Source organism: Pygocentrus nattereri, chromosome 16 (genome assembly GCF_015220715.1).
Source record: "Pygocentrus nattereri isolate fPygNat1 chromosome 16, fPygNat1.pri, whole genome shotgun sequence".
In the NCBI taxonomy this organism is placed as follows: Eukaryota; Metazoa; Chordata; class Actinopteri; order Characiformes; family Serrasalmidae; genus Pygocentrus; species Pygocentrus nattereri.
Window position 1 is genome coordinate 9952303 of NC_051226.1, and position 14394 is coordinate 9966696.

The following is a 14394-nucleotide window of genomic DNA, read 5'->3' on the forward strand; positions in this document are numbered from 1 at the left end:
CAAAACCCTCAATGAATGACTGAATGTTTACATCTCAAAAGGTTGAGTCATGTAGAAATTTTGAAAAATACATAAACAAAACCCTTTAAATGCATACACAAACATAATAAAAGGGTAAAACACAAGCCTGCAATATTCTATCCAATAAAATTAGCTTTTGTTGGATTACATGAAGGCCTTGATCCATCAAAACACCCATTTGCATACTGCAGCCTGTTTATTGCAAAGGCCAGTATCACAATACTGGTGATATAGTGTGCCGCCCTCAACACATGCATATGTTCCATTCACACACAAAATAAAAAGGAAACATGTACTGTATCACTCAAAGGTTACAAAAAGGACAAAACTAGAGAAAAAAGAGAGACAAGCAGAAAGAGAGACAGGAGAATGCTGGGTATCCAGTTAGATTGCGTGGTTAAAGCATGATTAAAGCGATACAGCGCTGCCTTCATTAGAGCAGGCCTGCCTCGAAAGGCACATTTCCACCACAACAAACAAGAAAAAAAGAACGAGAGCAAAAAGATGGGGGGGTTTGGGGGGAGAAACACGACTCACTTCACTGAACGCACATCTACAGCACGATTTCTTTTCTTTCCTCCGAATCAATTCACTGCTCTCTAAAGCAATGGTGGGAGGGGTTTTGAAGCTCACTGGACGACATCACATGCACGCACACACACGCGCAGGCACATTTGCACACGCGCATGGCTTGGCCTTGGAGAGTTGCCTGGCAGACAGCCGCTCGTATCCCTGCACTCTGAGACTATCCATCTAGACAGCTGGAAGAGGGTGAGGAAACTCAATGACCAAAGGCCATTCTCAAAGGGGCAGAGCAGCTAAAGCTGGGCCAGCACTCTGAAACAGGTGCTTCTCTGGAAGAGGAACCGATGTGCTCACCAATAGCACAATATTACTCTAAATGAGGTTGCTAGCCTAAGATATGTTAATGTAATGTAAACAGTGTGGTTTGACTGTTATGGTATGAGTAATGTTTTTATTGATCTAGTGTTAATTAATATAATCTTAATTCAAATGTGCAGTCCATGTAAGAAAAAACATAATTCATTAAAAAAAATAAATAAAAGCTCAAGGACACCTATAGTCAGGTCTATAAATATTTGGACATATTGTATTTCAGCTGTCTACCACAGCATCTTGGAGTTCAATGAACTAAAGTGCAGACTTCTTTAAGACAACTTTAATCTGAGGGCACTTGTATCCAAATCTCGTGATTGATGTCAGAATTACAGCCATTTTCATACTGCACATAATCCAAAACATACCACCTTATCTGTCAAGCATGGAGGTAGTGTTATGGCATGGGCATGTATGACTGCTAATAGAACTGATTCCTTTGTGTATATTGATATTTATTAATATGTGACTGCGGGCAAAAGCAGCAGTTTGAATTCTGAAGTGTATAGGGCTATATTATCTACTTAGATTCAGCCAAATGCTTCACAACTCCATAGACTGTGCTTCACAGTGCAGATGGACAATGACCTGAGAGCATTCTTTGAAAGCAACCTAGGACTTTTGAATACAAAGAAGAAGAATGTTCTGCAATGGCCATGTCAGTCACCTGACTTCAATCCATTTGAGCATGAATTTCACTTACTGAAGGTAAAACACAAAGAGGAACTGAAGACAGCTGCAGTAGGAAGGGCTGTCAGAGCTTCACCAGGGAAGACACCCAGCGTTCAGGTGATCTCTATGGGTTTAAGACTTCAAACAGTCATTGACTGCCAAGAATTTGCAACTAAATACCAATAATGACAATGTAAATACTGAATTTCAATTCTAATATACTGCGGTAGTCAGCTGAAGTAATAACTTTGTTGACATCTAAATATTTATAGTTATGACTGTACACAGTACAACTACTGATATTATCACTAATCCTTAGCAAAAAGTCAACAGGTGCTCACTCAACTGCCTCAATACTATGCTGATCATGTTTAAACAGCTACGATTAGTTGAGAAAGTCAACTAGTCATTAACAATGTCAATTATAGGGGAAAATATGTCTTCTTTCACCATAAAAGAAGAAACTTCTTGTAGCTAAGAATGGAACGATGGTGAAGGTACCATCACAGGGAAGAAGTGAAAAGAAATGACAGAAGGCATAATGGTTCAATTGGTCGCTCAATCAAATAATTGCCAGTTGCAGCATTAGTTACAATTACACAGAGGCAGAAAAGCACAAGACAAAACGACAGTGACAAGCTACTGACACAGCTACAGCACAGGAAGACTGACTACGGCGCTATCCAGCGAGAGAGCAGCAGCTACACAAAAGGCGGAAACAGCTCAATGATGGCTGGTGGGTTTGGGTCTACCTTGTAGGCAATTCGCGACGGGCATTTCTTTCCCAAACCTAGTGGAGGGGACATGTGGCGGAGCATTTCGTACATATCGAGGTAGGATATGCGCCCACTTCACAGGGAGGTAGCACCCATGTGCAGAGGTCAAAACATCACATAAGGAGGGAGAGAGCAGGAAAACAAGTGGAGAATTGAAAGAAAATAAGAAAAGTATGATCAGAAGGTAAGAAACAGTCATTATTTGAGGGATCACTTTTCAGAGGTTTTGAGTTCAAGCTGTGGCTATGAGATGCCATCTTGCCCACTGTGGGCTGAGATGGATCCGATATGCAGAAGAAGAAACGGGGTGGTCAGGTTTGGATGATGAACGGGGTTACAGCCTTGTCCTCGTCTTTTTTACAAGGCATGCACGGACAAAGTTGACTAACCAATCAAACCCAGAGAAACAAAGCTCACATTGCACAAGGAACAGCCTAGTTTGGGCTTCTAAATTGTCAATATTGACAGTAAACACAGCAGAAATGCTCACTGAGGACATATTGGATTAGCGTGGGACATAGTATGCAATGTGGCTTTGTTTCCTGCAGTTTCCATGGTTACCCCTATTTCAATTAGTAGAGGGTGTAATTCAGTCAAGATGTCCGGTCAGTCAGGAGGAGAACCAAGCAATTTACAGGCATTAATTAGTACTACAGCACTGCCCTTTTCAGGGGCAGTGTGTAGGCTTTCAAACCTTGTATGCCACCCTATTAGGGCAGTTCTTTCCTAAGCCAAGTGGGGGCGAAATAATGCGCAACAAACTGTACATATCCATATAGCGTATCCTTCCGCTGCAAAAAACAGACATAAGTTAGGTCACAATATATGTCTTACTTTTTTTGAGACACTCCACCATTATAATACCCTTTTTTGGCCCACCATAAATTTTCAAATGTATCATTTCTCTTTGAATTAAAGTCTTATGTTTAACTTTTTACATGGTTAGGTTTTTTAAAGTTGCACTTTTGTAATTTTGTATGTATTTAAGTGTTAAAATTAGAGTGACACTGGAGTAAAATTATTTACACTCCTATGTCCTACATTGTGTGTTCCACCCGGTTACTGAACCTATTCATCCCATGCAAAAAATGACCTTGCTTTTGTCTGGAGAGCTTCAGCTCTCCAAAGTAGTTTGAGGAATGAAACTAGAAACTGGAAAGGAACAGTGTTTTACTTGGAAGAAACACCCATCTGAAAATCATCTTTAATAACAGAGATGTTAACTTGAAATCACTTTTAGCAGTTGATAAGATTACTTTTCTTTGTGTTGCCCAATAGCTTATTATTTATGTCTTAACTCCAAACTCTCAAATGATTTTCATGTCTGTAATTTCATTCAGCAAGTCATTTTCAAATATTTTTCAAATATGATGCCTTCAACAGATTCCAAAAATGTCTAGCACCCATGCTCTGATTATTCAGCCATGATGTTGTAAACATAAAGAATATTTCTTGCCAGTGTCATGTTAAAATGAGCAGACACATCCCTGAAAAGGATGTTATCTAAAAGGCAGCATATGTTGCTCTAAAACATGTGTATATCTTTCAGTGTTAATGGTGCCTTTATTATCCATGCCATGACAGGCCCTGGCCTTTGAACTTTATGTTGGTCACAGCCCAGATGGTCCTTTATTTCTTTAGCCCAGAGTCCATTATTTCCATAAATAAGATGAAATGTTCACTCTTTAGACCACAACACATTTCTACTGTGTATCAACCCATTTCAGAAGAGCTCAAGCCCAGAGAAGTCAGCAGCGTTTCTGGATATTGCAAACATATGGCTTCTGCTGTGCACAGTATAGACTTAACTTGCATTTGTGGACGCAGTGATGAACAGTTTCATGACAATGGTTTGTCAAAGAACTCATGAATCTCTGAGTTGATGTCCATCACAGAGGTTTGCTCATTTTTAATGCAGTGCCATCTAAGGGATGGATATTCAGTTGTGGTTTTTGGCCTTTGGAATCTTTTACAAATTCCTTGAAACTTCAGAGTTGTATGCACTGTAGAACATGAAATACCTAAAATCCTTGCAAATGCTCATTGAGGAACATCGTTCTTCAACAGGTGGACTATTTGCTTATGATTTTTTTTTGGTGAGCTTTGGCCTACAGTTGCTCATAGGAAACTGGGCCTTTCTTGGATGCTCCTTGTATACTCTGTACTCTTGTACTGTACTATAAACTGGTATATAATCCCACACTCTCACATGACTGTTTGCATCACCGGTCATTATGCAAGACACCATAAAACCAGATAGCATGAGGTATGCATTTTTAAACATATAATTTGCTAACAAATAACTCTATTGACAGCATGTAACAGTGCACATGGGCTTAATTTTAGTTAGAGCAACCTTTAATAAGTTATTATGGACTATTTCATATCTGTCTATATATTTTTTTAGGTCTATTTTATTGATTCATGAACAATAAAATAAGTGTTTGCTCTTATTAATAACACAGCTGTGGAGTCTAATACCTTTACATACCTAGTATTTGATTATATTAGACCTGTATACAGTTCTTAATTTTGTTTAACTGGTTTAGCAACATTATGTTGAGGCTAGAACGTAAGAACAGGCATAAAATATTAAATATTGGTTCTGCTCAGAGCAACCTGATTTTTTACTTCCATTTCTGAGCTCTGGAGGGCTTATTTTTATTTTAGCCATGCCATGACAAATGGCTTTGTGAGATGTATATCTTTTTAGTGTTTTCTGATCTGTGCATGCATTCTTTAAAAAATGTACGATTTATGATGGGACAAAATGTACTCTATTGGTGAAATGCCTCTTTCACAGTGAAACAGGTGTCTCTGTAGTGAACAGTCTGAAACAGGAACCTGCAATGCAGTTATATGCTTGTTAAAACTACCCACTCAAACGGCTCTGAAAGGACTTATACCAACAGTTCTTTATTTATTTCTTATGCAATGCTATGCGTGCATGAGCTCAGCTGGTCTAAGCTAAGCAGACAACAGAGGCTATACACCAGTCAGCTCTACAAAAAGTCTCATCGTCGTCATGCAGAACATCAGACTTTCATGTGGCAGCATAGATAGAGCCTTGGAGTCCAGCTTTAGCTTTGTGCCATGGTCACTCAGGGCCACAGATCAGTGTCTGACCTATTCTGTTTCTCTTTAACTCTCTGTCTAAAGCGGTTTACTCTTGTTAAGGAGGGACTAACTGTCAGGAGAGTGTGTGATGCGTACCAGGCAGCAGGGTCGTACTCAGCCCAGACACGGATGAACTCGTCCAAGTGGTGAGGTCCGAGGATGGAGGCATCTCGAGTTAGGTACTCAAAGTTGTCCATGATGACAGCCACAAACAGATTCAGCATCTGAAGGGGAGGAATTTAAGAAATATTCCAGCATTTTTCAACCTAATCTCTGTCTGCCACAGCTTCATTGTATGGTCAGTTACCATGAATAATAACATTAGTGTAATTCCCTGTACTTGGAAAAGAACAGAAAAATTGTGGACTCAACAGATTTATAATACAGATGTCAATGGACAGATGCTGAAACGTCCCACTGTCTTCTGTTATAAATTAGTTTTGAGTTGTATTCTACATTCATGGAAATATGCTGAAATTACTGTATATGACAACTGACCATACAATACAGATGCAGCAGACAGAGGTTAAGCTAATATCCTGGAATGGGAACAGGGTATTTTTTAAAAACAACAGACATCATCATGAATCTCTGCCAGATGCTTACTGATATTCTTCAGTAAGTTTGACCAAAATTGACACTTACATATGTAAATGAAATGTTATCTAATCAAATATGCTCATATTTGAAAAAATTCTACATTACATAAAGATATTAAAACCACATATCTAGCATTTAGATGATGTTAGAATTAAAATGTTTATTTCATTAAATGGAAATAAGACAGTTTGCTGGGATGTCATTCTTTTACTGATCAACCCTTTTCTACAAGCATCCCTCTGGCAGAATGGCCACTGGGATGCTTGGAGAAAAGGGTTAATCACTAAAAGAATGACAGTAGGCCTAAGGGGACATCAGATATTTTCATCAATATTACTAGAAAATGTTTTAGAATTTTTTAGAAAACATTGAATGTAGCTACTCCAGAAGCAGAGATTTTTTAGACAAAAGTTCTAAAGAAAAACAATTTTAAGAATGGGACTCAGAACTGCATTACGTGGTGAGATCTCAGAAAGCATGCAGTATTTGTGTGAATGTTGGCATAAGTGCATAGGAAAGACATATTTGGATAGTCCAGTTAGATTCTACATGACAAGCTTTCCAATGACATATGACACAACATGGCTGTGCCAGTGTGGTTCGGCTAAGCCCACACATCAAAGTTGCTAAGTTTGGAAAAGACATGAATAGAAGCTCATTGACAGAGCACTCTGTAATAAACACATTTCTGTGTGTTTAAATGTTTTTTATGATTACAATTTAAGTTGCCCTTAGCCAAAAATCTGAAAAATGTATGCGTGTGTCCACATACCAAAAATGAGCAGAGGAAGATGAAGGAGACGAAATAGAAGTACGCAAAATCACTGCCACACTCTTTCCCAGAGGAGCCTGAGAGCTGGTCACAATGCTTCTCACTCAGACACGACAGCATGATGTCATGCCATGCCTCACCGGTGGCACTCCTGATGTTTATACACACACACACACACACACACACACACACACACACACACACACAAACATAATACAAATATTGAATATTGGAGCATTTAGATGATCACAGCATGTCATTGTTTATGTACAGAAAATCCATAACTAAGCACCTCCAATGGCCATTCTCCACTGTAAGTCCTTTTTTTAGTCCAGAAAGGGCTTATTTGTGTCCAGAAACAGAGTGAGGAAAGTCAAATATACAAGCGGAAATCCAGCATCTTATAAAGATGGGAACGCTTTTTCGTTTATTGATAATTATTGAAAGTGGCCTTAATATTAATAACCACTTACTGTTTTCTGTATGTACAATTGATGGAAAATCATATTTAGGAAAATGCCATATGAAGCATGGCAGCATTTTTCTTAATGTTAGTGGAATATACAGTGACAGACTTTGTTAACCCCTCTAATGCAAATGAGAACATTTTCTAGGCACTGAATATTGAAGAGAGGTGGACATTTGGTGCTAAATTAGAGGTAGAGTACTGTACTGCTAATAAAGTGAGATTTAATCCACTTTTTTCATATTTTAAAGTGTTTATGTATCAGTATGGGCATTGTCAGATAGACATACTGTTATATATGTAATACTGGAAATTGGCCCAGAAATACCATATTGCATCTCTAATATTTATCCATTACTTTGTCCTGATTTATGAAATTTTCAAAACTGCATCACTTTAGACCAAAAGTCGATTGAACCCAACCACCATAAACCTGCAAACCCCCTTTTTTTTACCTGAACAGCAGCATGAGTGCTTGAAAGAAGGTGCGGAAGTTGTTGTGGTGATTGATGGCTGACTCTTCATTTAAGTCAATGTTTCCAAACACCTGATAGAAAGATAGAAACTCTGTTATGGCAGGGCGCAGACACTAGTCCATCCTCATTATTATACAGCACTGACACTGCACTGAAACACCTGGAGGTGCCATATCAATAATTCACGCTGCCTGCAGGCCAGACCACTCTCTGCATTTGCTCCGTGAACTCACCAACAAACACTAAACTCTGAGATGTCAGGATGGGTGATATATCAGGAGCTTAATGTTCTGTATCACAGAATTCCTCCCTGTAGGCACTGCTCATTTGATAAAAACTCTAATACAAAAGTTACAAAGGCCCATTTGTCATACCATAATGACAATATTTTTGCAAAATGATCGTGATATGCATTTCCATTCAACACAGCCATACTGTTTTATTAAATCTTACAAGCCCAATTCCAGTGAAGTTGGGACGTTGTGTAAAACATAAATAAAAACAGAATATGATGATTTGCAAATCCTTTTCAACCTATATTCAATTGAATACACTACAAAGACAAGATATTTAATGTTCAAACAGATAAACTTTATTGTTTTTTGCAAATATTAACTCATTTTGAATTTGATGCCTGTAACACGTTCCAAAGAAGTTGGGAAAGGGGCCTGTTTACCGCTGTGTTACATCACCTTTCCTTTTAACAACACTCAATAATGGTTTGGGAACTAAGGACACTAATTGTTGAAGCTTTGTAGGTGGAATTCTTTCCCATTCCTGCTTGATGTACAACGTCAGTTGCTCACCAGTCCGGGGTCTCTGTTGTCATATTTTGCACTTCATAATGTGCCACACATTTTCAATGGGAGACAGGTCTGGACTGCAGGCAGGCAATGAAGTCACACTGTTGTAACACATGCAGAATGTGGCTTGGCATTGTCTTGCTGAAATAAGCAGGACGTCCCTGAAAAAGACGCTGCTTGGATGGCAGCATATGTTGCTCCAAAACCTGCATGTACCTTTCAGCATTAATGGTGCCTTCACAGATGTGCAAGTTACCCCTGCCATGGGCACTAACACACCCCCACACCATCAGAGATGCTGGCTTTTGAACTTTTTGCTGATAACAATCCGGACAGTCCTTTTCCTCTTTGGACCGGAGGACATGACATCCATGATTTCCAAAAACAATTTGAAATGTGGACTCGTCAGACCACAGGACACTTTGCCACTTTGCGACAGTCCATCTCAGATGAGCTCGGGCCCAGAGAAGCCGGCGGCGTTTCTGGGTGTTGTTGATATATGGCTTTCGCTTTGCATGGCAGAGTTTTAACTTGCACTTGTAGATGGAGCGACGAACTGTGTTCACTGACAGTGGTTTTCTGAAGTCCTTCTGAGCCCATGTGGTAATATCCGTTACAGAATGATGTGGGTTTTAATGCAGTGCCGCCTAAGGGATCGAAGGTCACGGGCATTCAATGTTGGTTTTCTGCCTTGTCGCTTACTTGCAGAAATTTCTCCAGATTCTCTGAATCTTTTGATGATATTATGGACTGTAGATGATGAAATCCCTAAATTCCTTGCAATTGCACGTTGAGAAACATTGTTCTTAAACTGTTGGACTATTTGCTCACGCAATTGTTCACAAAGTGGTGAACCTCGCCCCGACCTTGCTTGTGAACGACTGAGCCTTTCAGGGATGCTCCGTTTATACCCAATCATGACACTCACCTGTTTCCAATTAACCTGTTCACCTGCGGAATGTTCCAAACAGGTGTTTTTTGAGCATTCCTCAACTAATTCCTCAAATTCCTCAACAGTTTTTTGAGAACTGTGCCAACTTCTTCGGAATGTGTTGCAGGCATCAAAGTCAAAATAAGTGAATATTTGCAAAAAACAATAAAGTTTATCTGTTTGAAAATTAAATATCTTGTCTTTGTAGTGTATTCAATTGAATATAGGTTGAAAAGGATTTGCAAAGCATCGTATTGTGTTTTTATTTACGTTTTACACAACGTCCCAACTTCACTGGAATTGGGGTTGTATAAGTTGCAGTTATTGATGGCGATAACAGAAGCATGTAGTAATCTTACGTTATCTTATTCACTTGTGACTCATTACATGCAGTTCTGTCAAAAGTGCAGATTCAAAACTTTCATTCGATATTATATTCGCATTTTTAAGCAGGAGATATTCATTCTCATGTTAACTTGATATGTTGAAAGAAAAGCCACTTTAAATCAAATAAAAACAAATGTGCAGACAAAAACCTGAATTCTGAATTGAATATAAATGAAATTCATTGCATAACTATGTAATTAACCATGTAATTAGAGGCATATAACTGCAGTAAAGCTTTTACTTTATTTTCTAATAATGCAAGTAAATGATAACAACAACTACATAAACAGTCAATTATCTGCAAATTCTGGTTGATTCGTTAATTAATGAATACAATGATCCAAAGTGTGGGTTGGGAATGCCAAGTAGAAAATTTGGACTATTGAGAGGAAAACACTGACCACAGTCTGATAGGTCGATTTCATATGATGAATAATAAATTGATTGATTTGTTCATTTTGATGTATTTCTATGAATACCACAATTGGATAAGACCACGTTTGGGTCTTCAGCAAAAAATAGACCAATTGTGAATGAAGAACAGATAGATATTACTGACCTAAGCAGGAAGCGCTTATGCAACTAAGACGCAATGTTCTGTTAGCCTGAGGTGGTGGTGTAGCATCTTAATGCAGCACCTTAACTAACCTTGGGTATCAGAGTTTTCTATCATTAGCTCAGTGAAACATGAAACTGACAATATTTCAGCAGTTAAGGCTTTTAACAACTGCTCTTGTAAAAATCAGCTTAAAAATCTGAAAAAAAATATAAATACTTGAGCAATGCAAACACTAGTATTGTACAGTAAAGTGGATGCTTTACATTAATGAATAATTGCGCATGTTTCAACATTTAAAACTCATATAAACCACAGATCTCTCTCTCTCTCTCTCTCTCTCTCTCTCTCTCTCTCTCTCTCGCTTGACATACATGCATACAGTTGTATGCAAATGTTTTGGCACTGCAATCTCATCATATAATTGGTAGTTTTCTATGTTAAAATACATATAAAAAACATACCTCTGCACATTTTAATTACTAAATACTGTTTATTGGCTGAGTTTAAGATCCTGGCAGAAGAATGAAACATAATATGTAGCCTGTGCAATTCACATTATAAGTTTATTTTTTATAATATTTTAAACTAAAAGCAAATAAGCTACTAAACTTCTTATCACCCAGAAAATCAACAAAACACACTTTGACTTCAAATGCTTGCATACTGTACATATGTATGTATAAAATGTAAGTGACTATGCTGGGCTTTTTTTTTTTTTTTTTTTTAGGACTACACCACTGGTGTGAAGGGCCGTATTCTAAGCAGGTTCAGTGGTGTATCTTAGCATATGGGTGATTATACAGCTCACTGATTATGCTGCTCCTTTCATTCCATAAGACGCAATTAGCATTGATTTACAATGCCATCCTAATCGGCTGAATGGCAGACGCTCTCCTTTTAAACACAATCCAGGAGATTGCCTGTGCACAGCTAAACGAGCAATCAAATCTAAAGGCTGAATTCATCCATTAGTGTGAAGAAACCGCTTTCCTGCCATGCTGGCTGTGACTTGAAGAAGCTTTCACTGGCACAAATCCTGCAGTCCACTATCCATGCCATTTCTCCATGAAATTCCAAAGGAACAAACCGCTAACTTGCTGCTATCTTCAATTTCCACCTTCATCTGTGTGGCAGTGGAGAAATGGTGAGCTGGGCCAACTTTCACACATCAAAAATTGGCATAAATTGGAGTGAAGGGTCCCAAGTAGAGGTTCAGACCTGTGTCTCAGCATATGTGTGATTATACAACTCACTTGCTGCTTTCCCGCCCATAAAATTCCATTAGCATTGATTTAAAATGCCAAGCTAATTTACTGACTAACTTCCAGACACACAATAGTTTAAAATAGTTTCTTTCAATGCAGTACATGCCACTCCCATTGCAATTAATATAGTAACAGATGCACCATCATCATTATCCCATTAATCAGCTAATCTACATAATTATTTCATTCATATGCCTCAAGAAACAAGATATGTAATATGGATACTATAAAATATGTCTTAAATCTGGAGCCTCATATCAAAAGACTATATGAATGAGCGTGCTAATGTAGTCTTTTTTATACCCTGATTAGGGTCATCACGAGTTAGATGGAAATTTAGATTAATTCTTCCATTTCTCTCTCTTGCAGTATGAAACAGAGACCGATGGAAGCAAACATTCACAGCTGTATGCAAAAGTTTGAACACCCTCTGTCAAATGATTCGTCAAAGTACTGTTGATTTTCTAAGAGGAAAAGTCAACGAACCCTCATCTGAACAAACATAAATGTCAATTTTCAGCCAAATTGAGTGCAAAATTTCTATCTTTTAATTGAACATATTCGAAAAAATAAAACAAAGCATAGTAAATGCACAATAACGTTTGCACAGGCTACTTTTTATGTTTTTTTTTTAAATATGTTCAAAAAAAATAACTGTGCAGTAACTGGCATTTGTTCCTGCTAGATCTGGGCTCAGCAAGCCAAATGCCAAAAGCCATTTTTCTCCTTTCCACAAAAATCAAACCACTTTGGGAACCACAACATTGTATGTCCATTTTACCATCTTGGCTGTAAATATGCTTCAGTATGTGCTAATGTACTAGTATAGGCTAAAAATGTAATATAAACAAAAGCACAGACGTACTCGGCTTTAAGCTTTAGCTCAGCTAGAGCAGCTTTTCTCACATCTCCAGCAAGAAAACTTCCACAAAAGAAGAATAGTTTCTTGTCTCTCAACTTTTCATTTTTCTGAGCATCTTCTCATTTGTCAGCTTGAATTTTCCTGTACAAGAAGCTGGTGAATAAGAAGCTGACTTCAACTTCGCAATGTTATAGTGTTTGACAGTTTCTCGTTGCAGATTAAATATATCAGGAAACCAGCTGGAGTATTTACAAATGTAAATGAATCCATTCGTCTCCAAATGATCATTATTGTCTTGCAGTTTTGTTAGGTCAAGACTCACCTGCATACCAATGATGGCGTAGATAAAGAAGAGCATGGCAATCAGCAGACACACATAGGGCAGCGCCTGTGAAATAAAAAAAAAAAACAGCTTTAATCTTCCAGGCAGGGGCGGCAAAATGAACCTCAGGCACATACACATCAAAGGAGATTAGTGTGTTTCAAATGATGGACAAAATGACAAAATGTGCTTTTAAAATCATGCATGAAGCTGAACTGCTCTTCCTGCACTTTCTGTATTATCATATCCTAAAACTACATGTACAGGAAAGAAAACAATAGTGACCTTATCAATGAACAAAACTCTTAACATCATCACTGAATAGCAGTATTAATAATAAATGAGAAACTCAGGCTCTGTTATAATTTTGAAAGAATAAAGGGACTTCAGTCATGGTGGCACTCAGTATGCCTCTTGTTATTTAGGCTATATACACTTTGCAATGACATACATCCCATGTCTGGATCACTTTGGATACTGTCACTATCTAAGAATAAAAAAGAAGAAAGAAAATAATCTCCAAAATAGTAACGTTGCAGGAAGACAGAACATGCCTAACTTTTAACGTGAACGTGAAGAGATTTAAATCATTTTGGAGCATCTCTGTCTATTCATCGTGAATTTTTATGCACTGTAAAGAGCAGCTACAGTATTCAAATGATGTTATACATTTTTTTGGACAGTGAAAATCCACTTTGGCTGAATTCCATTAATACGTTTCACTAAAACACATCTGCCATTTGAATAGTTCTCATTTGAATTTCTTGTGTAAAAAGCACATCAACACAAAGTTTTTTTCATTTTGCTTCTGTTTAGTTTTTCCCCTTGTTACTACACGAATGGACACTAATCAGTACAGAGTTCAAGAATGCACATTATCCACCTTACTGTCCACCTTACAGTGCCTTGTTTGTCCTTTCACCTGCTAGTTAGTGTTCAGCAGACATTTCTGCTTACATAAGCGTATGCAGACATAGAAAAGGCATTCCATTTACACCTGGTTTAAATGTGTTTTTTAGGGATCTGACTGTAACCTGATCACAATGCATTTTGTATCTGTTTACACCTGGCTTTTTTATTACTGTCCAAATAAATTATACAGTAAAAATGAATTATAACTGTTTTGGTACATAAAACCACAAAAATAGATAGAAATACTGAATGCAAGAAAAATCTAGGATATGGACCCTTTAAACACTCAATAACAACTATCAAAGTTATATGTAAATAAAGCACCAGCATTTAAACATTATTTAGGTCTATTCTAATTCAAAGTCTGTATTCATAAAGCCTTGAGCACAGAAGACCTGACCTTGAAGGACTGCACGAATGTCCAGAGCAGGATGCGGATAGTGTAGCCTTGCCTCAGCAGCTTGATGAGGCGAGCTGCTCGAAAGAGTCTCAGGAAACTCAGATTGATCAGCTTGTCCTGCTGAGAGAGATTTGGTACAGGTTAACTGCTCAAACC

The 14394-nt window shown here is 37.9% G+C and overlaps 1 protein-coding gene across 18 annotated transcripts in view; it reads right to left on the reverse strand.

Annotated features, from left to right (window-relative positions):
• cacna1bb (calcium channel, voltage-dependent, N type, alpha 1B subunit, b) overlaps nt 1-14394 on the reverse strand; it is a 227883-nt gene that overhangs the window by 24648 nt on the left and 188841 nt on the right. For 15 of the 18 annotated variants that reach the window (XM_037545894.1, XM_037545898.1, XM_037545896.1 and 12 more), the window contains 6 exons: nt 14239-14358; nt 12927-12992; nt 7777-7868; nt 6856-7006; nt 5580-5707; nt 2343-2439 (listed from right to left, as the gene is read on the reverse strand). In XM_037545894.1, the coding sequence (XP_037401791.1) occupies nt 2343-2439; nt 5580-5707; nt 6856-7006; nt 7777-7868; nt 12927-12992; nt 14239-14358 (654 nt within the window). Of the gene's footprint in view, nt 1-2342; nt 2440-3060; nt 3158-5579; nt 5708-6855; nt 7007-7776; nt 7869-12926; nt 12993-14238; nt 14359-14394 lie in introns of all 18 variants that reach the window. The other 3 variants (XM_037545905.1, XM_037545891.1, XM_037545888.1) reach the window with 1 other exon arrangement.